This window comes from Arachis ipaensis, chromosome B06 (assembly GCF_000816755.2).
Source record: "Arachis ipaensis cultivar K30076 chromosome B06, Araip1.1, whole genome shotgun sequence".
Lineage (NCBI taxonomy): Eukaryota > Viridiplantae > Streptophyta > Magnoliopsida > Fabales > Fabaceae > Arachis > Arachis ipaensis.
In genome coordinates this window covers 18,633,959-18,640,138 of record NC_029790.2, presented here as the reverse complement: position 1 = coordinate 18,640,138, position 6,180 = coordinate 18,633,959, and the positions used below count along the sequence as shown (strand labels likewise).

Below are 6,180 nucleotides of genomic sequence, written 5' to 3'. Positions count from 1 at the left end.
AAAAAAAAACAAAGCAACAATCTTAAAAAAAAAAATCATTACGTACGTTATTATTATTATTCTTATTCTTATTATTTTTATTTTTTTTATTATTCTTATCTTTTGTCATTTGTGTCTTTGTCCTTTTTTATTATTCTGTCCATCTTTTTCTCTTATCGTTGTGTCGGATTTTCTCTATCTTTTATTTTTATTTGATTTCTAAAGTGCAACAGTCAAAGAGATTCAAGAGTGGTAAAAGGCAAGAGTGGTAAGTTCAATAGAGGGTAAAAGCCAATTTTGAGAATAAATACGAGTGTCCATCTTTGAGTGAAACACGTGAGCGAGTGATTGTGAGGTCCTTTTATAACATTTTTGTTACAGGTTCATTGTTATGGCCGCTAATTCCAAAGATACTTTAGTTGACATGGAGTTGATGCAAAGGGCCATTCAACACTTAACTAATTGCTTGACTGAATTGGAAGCATGGAAGCAAGAGGTGACACAGACACTGTCCAAGATTACTAAACAAGGACCTTTCTGGAATCAGCGTCAGAATCATGTATCTTTTGATGATGACTCTGATGGGGTTATAACACCTCGACATAAAAGTCAAGATAGCAATATCAACACCATCAAGATGCAAATACCACCATTCAAAGGGAGAAATGATCCTGAAGTTTATTTCGAGTGGGAACGTAAGGTGGAAAGAATTTTTGCTTGTCATAATTACTCTGAGGCAAAAAAGGTTCATTTGGCAGCAGTTGCATTCTCTGACTATGCCTTGCTTTGGTGGGATGAACTAGTGAAGACACGACGGCAGAATGATGATCACCCTATAGAGTCTTGGGATCTTATGAAGCGCCTCATGAAGAAACGATTTGTGCCTTCGTACTACTACAGGGAAGTGCATCAGAAGTTACATCGACTGACTCAAGGCTCCAAGTCCGTTGAAGACTACCATAAGAAAATGGATATGCTTATGATTACTGCCGACATAGAAGAGAACACTAAGGTTACTATGGCACGATTTGTGGGTGATTTGAATAGAGCAATTGCTGATGTGATGGAGTTACATCATTATGTGGAGATGGAGGATTTGGTCAGTATGGCAATGAAGGTGGAGAGGCAACAACAAAGAAGAGCACCAAGAGAATTATCGCATGCTAATCCAAAGTGGGAGTCTCGTAGTGCTGACACAACAAAGACTAAGGGTGTTGAATCTAATGCATTGCTTGATGCTACGAAGAAGAAAGGTAATTCCAACTCTTCTTCTGCTACTTCTAGACATCGAGATATTAAATGCTTCAAGTGTCATGGTATGGGTCATTATGCTAGTGATTGCCCAAATAGGAGATTGATGATTATTAGAGGAGATGATATTGTGTCTGATTCTGATCATGGTGATGACTCTGATCATAATAGCATGCCATCTTTGAAGGATTGTTCTGATGGTGATGTTGAGTATGCAGTCCATGGTGAATCTCTTATTGTTAGACGTGCTTTGAATTTGCAGGTAAAAGAAGATAGTCTAGAGCAACGCCACAATCTTTTTCACACTAGATGCTTGGTGGGTGAAAAAGTGTGTAGTCTAATTATTGATGGCGGGAGTTGGACTAATGTGGCTAATACACTTATGGTGGAGAAATTGAGTTTGACATGTGTTCAACATCCTAAACCATATACCTTGCAGTGGTTGAATGATAGTGGAGAGATCAAGGTTGACAAACAGGTGATAATTGCATTCTCTGTTGGCAAGTATGTTTATCAGGCATTGTGTGATGTGGTGCCAATGCAAGCTTGTCATTTATTATTGGGGCGACCTTGGCAGTTCGACCGTCGAGCACTTCATGATGGTTACACGAATCGATTTTCATTTGATTTTAATGGTCGCAAGATCACTCTTGTTCCTTTATCACCTAAGGAGGTTTACCTTGACCAGTTGAAGCTTCAACAGGATACTAAGGGGAACATGGGATGTGAGATCACAGAAAAATCTGAGAGAAAAGAGGCTATGAGAGAAAAGAATATAGCAAAAGGCCCAAAGGTGAGTGAAAAGAAAGAAAAGAGTCCATGTCATGAGAGTAGTACAAATACAAAAAAAATTGAGAAGGTTGAGAGCAAATTGTGTTTCTTCGCAAAAGAGAGAGATTTAAAGAGTGCTTTAATAGGCAAGAAAGCTTTGTTTATGGTTCGGTTTAGGGATACTTTATTCTCTGACACTGACCTTAACCCAAATTTGCCAAATAGCTTTGTCTCTTTGTTGCAGGAATTTGCCGATGTCTTCCCTACTGACGTACCATGTGGTTTGCCTCCATTACGTGGGATTGAGCATCAAATTGATTTTATTCCTGGTGCTAACATTCCTAATAGACCAGCCTATAGGAGTAATCCTGAAGAGACAAAAGAGCTTCAAAGGCAAGTGAAGGAGTTATTAGCCAAAGGTCATATCCAGGAGAGTATGAGTACATGTGCTATACCAGTTTTGTTGGTTCCAAAGAAGGATTGTACTTGGCGAATGTGTGTGGATTGTCGTGCAGTCAATAAAATTACGGTAAAGTATCGTTATCCTATCCCTAGGTTAGATGACATGCTTGATGAGTTATATGGTGCATGCATATTCACTAAAATAGATTTGAAAAGTGGGTATCATCAAATTAGAATGAAACCAGGGGATGAATGGAAGACTGCATTTAAAACAAAACATAGGTTATATGAGTGGTTAGTAATGCCTTTTGGGTTAACTAATGCCCCTAGTACTTTTATGCGTCTAATGAACCATATTTTGCGAGACTTTTTGGATAAATTTGTTGTTGTTTATTTTGATGATATTCTCATTTATAGCACTTGTTTGGATGACCACTTGTCACATGTTTCAGCTGTTTTGGAAGTGATTCGAAAAGAAAAATTATATGCTAATCTTAAAAAGTGCACTTTTTGTATTGATCGAGTTATATTTCTTGGTTTTGTTGTGAGTGCAAGTGGAATTGAAGTTGATGAGGAAAAGATAAAGGCTATTCGTGAATGGTCAACACCTAAGAATGCTTCTGAGGTACGAAGTTTTCATAGGTTAGCTGGGTTTTATAAAAGATTTGTAAAAAAAATTTTCTACCATTGCTGCGCCTCTCACAGAGGTTATAAAAAAGGATGTTGGATTTAAATGGGAAAGGGAACAAGACATTGCATTTCATACCCTAAAAGACTGTTTGTGTTCTGCTCCTATTCTTGTTTTACCTAACTTTGATAAAACCTTTGAGATTGAATGTGATGCTTCTGGGATCGGTATAGGTTCTGTTTTAATGCAGGAAAAACGAGCCATTGCCTTCTTCAGTGAAAAGTTGAATTTAGCTCAGCGTAAATATTCAACATATGACAAAGAATTATATGCTTTGGTTCGGGCTTTAGAGGTTTGGCAACACTACCTCTTACCTAAGGAGTTTGTAATTCACACGGATCATGAATCTTTGAAGCACTTAAAAGGACAAGGTAAGCTTGATAAAAGACATGCTAAATGGGTGAAATTTATTGAAACATTTCCCTATGTGATTGCCTTTAAACAAGATAAAGATAATGTCATTGCTGATGCTTTATCTCGGAGGTATGCTTTGATTACTATACTTACCTCTAAGTTATTGGGATTTGAGTTTTTAAAGGAGTTGTATGTCACTGATTCTGACTTTTCTGCTATTTATGCCTCTTGTGAACATAGTGCATTTAACAAATTTTATAGACATGAAGGTTTTTTGTTTCGTGGTAATAGAATTTGTGTGCCTGCTTGTTTTGTGAGGGACTTACTTGTTCTTGAATCACATAATGGGGGTTTGATGGGTCATTTTGGTGTGCATAAGACATTTGATGTGTTATCTGAACATTTTTACTGGCCACGCATGCGTAGAGATGTTGAAAAATTTTGTGCTAAGTGTGTTGCATGTAAACAGGCTAAATCTAAGTCTTTACCACATGGTTTGTATGCCCCTTTACCTGTTCCTATGTATCCGTGGGTTGATATTTCTATGGATTTTGTTCTTGGTTTGCCTCGAACAAAAAAAGGTCGAGATAGCATTTTTGTTGTGGTAGACAGATTTAGTAAAATGGCTCATTTTATTGCATGCCATAAAACTGATGATGCAACAAATATTGCTGATCTGTTCTTTAGAGAGGTTGTGCGTTTGCATGGTGTTTCCCAAACTATTGTTTCTGATCGTGACGTAAAATTTTTGAGTCATTTTTGGAAAGTTTTATGGGGTAAATTAGGCACAAAATTATTATACTCCACTACTTGTCATCCTCAAACTGATGGTCAAACTGAAGTAGTAAATATAACATTAGGGACCTTATTACGTACTGTTGTTGGTAAGAATTTGAAAACTTGGGAAGATTGTTTACCTTTTATTGAATTTGCTTATAATAGAACTATTCATTCTTCTACTGGGTTTTCTCCTTTTGAACTTGTTTATGGTTTTAATCCTTTAACTGTTTTAGACTTATTACCTTTGCCTTTGAGTGATATTGTTAGCTTGGATGCAGAAGGTAAAGGTGAAAAGGTTAAAGCAATGCACTTGAAAGCACGTGAATCACTTGAACAGAAAAATAAGTTGATAGCCCAACGGGTGAATAAAGGTCGAAGACAACTTGATGACTAGGTATGGGTTCATTTGAGAAAGGAGAGATTTCCTACTCAAAGAAAATCTAAGTTAGACCCTAGGGGTGATGGTCCATTTCAAGTGCTCGAAAGGGTCAATAACAATGCTTACAAGATTGACCTTCCAGGTGAGTATAATGTATCGGCTACTTTTAATGTGACCTATCTCCTTTTGCTTGTGATGCAGATTCGAGGACGAATCTTTTTCAGGAGGGAGAGAATGATATGAGCCCTATGGGACAAACTGAGAACTGTCATATGCTAATTGGTCCAATTACAAGAGCAACAACTAAGAGAATAAAAGAAGGTTTTGCAAATATGGCTAAATCATGTGTTCAGGAGATGCATCAAGAATTGGGCAAGACAATGATTAACGATTATCAAAAGTCACACGTCTTACTATTTTACAAGATGCATTGAAGACTCTCATTAGTCAAGATGAATTAAAAGAGACATCACTTTCTTAGAATTTATTCTATATTTATTTTATTTTGTTATTTGTTTGTTTTAAGCCTAATTATGATTTGCCCCATATTTTATTCTAGTGAACTTATGAGTTAGGGATTTAATTTTAAGAGGTATAAAAACCCTCTAAAACCTAGTAGCCATTTTTCCCCTTAATTTTAATGAATAAAATTTTCTTTGAGTTTCTTTGAGAAACTTGGGTGTGAACAAGTGAGGTAGAGTGATTCTCTTAACTGTTGCATCAGGAAATCAAATTGAGGTAGAGGAGTCCCTTTCTTTGATCTTTCATCTTATCCTGGGTTACGTTCCGTATCAAGTCTGACAGACATGGCAGTGATGCAAAAGAGAGTTGCCTTATTCTTTTTTTTGTTTTTAGTTCCATGTTTTGTTAGTTTTGGTTACATGTTGGATCTTATGCTCCTTTTCTTATACTGAAGAGCTCGGATTTTTTGTCTTTTGGGTATACTAAGAGTTCACTACATCCCCTTTTTGTTGCCAAAATTCCACGGAGCATCTTTCATGTTTACATTACCCAGCGAATTAAGATGGGCTCATTTCCGAATCACTTTCTCATTGTTTGCATTACGCCCCATATCCAAATGGCGAAAAAAAAAGTCCAATTATAATATTTCTTAAGACTGGGTTGGGATTGTTGTTTGGGTTTGATTCTAGTTTGGGTTGTCCTGTTTTGGATCTGGGTTGGATTGTTGGCCTAGATCCCTGTCTAAAAAAAAATTATAATATTTTTTAACAATTTATCCATGGGAATTATCTGGAAGGTTAACAGAGACCCGTAAAATCTTCGCGGAACGACAATCCATCCTGCGAATAAATAGAGACAGGGACAGTCCACAAAGACCGCAAACAGAAATTTACTTAAATAATTTTTATATATAAATTGCGTAAGTAATTCTACTTTATTTTATTTTATTTTATATATTAAAAATTGTATATATATGTTACTGTATTAAATTTATTTTTGAATTGTGTTTGATTAGATATATTTTATTGAATTATATAGAATTTTATTATGGTTATATTATTTTTTTAAAAAAATTAAAAATTACTAATATTTATAAATATCTGCGAGTATCCGC

At 35.9% G+C, this 6,180-nt stretch overlaps 1 protein-coding gene across 1 annotated transcript in view; it reads left to right on the top strand.

Annotated features, from left to right (window-relative positions):
- Window positions 1-4,847, top strand: part of LOC107646376 — a 6,567-nt gene extending 1,720 nt beyond the window's left edge. Inside the window, 7 exon segments of the mRNA XM_021105458.1 lie at window positions 205-247; window positions 361-1,819; window positions 2,246-2,498; window positions 2,928-3,073; window positions 3,075-3,574; window positions 3,707-4,487; window positions 4,620-4,847. Coding sequence (XP_020961117.1) covers window positions 205-247; window positions 361-1,819; window positions 2,246-2,498; window positions 2,928-3,073; window positions 3,075-3,574; window positions 3,707-4,487; window positions 4,620-4,847 — 3,410 coding nt within the window.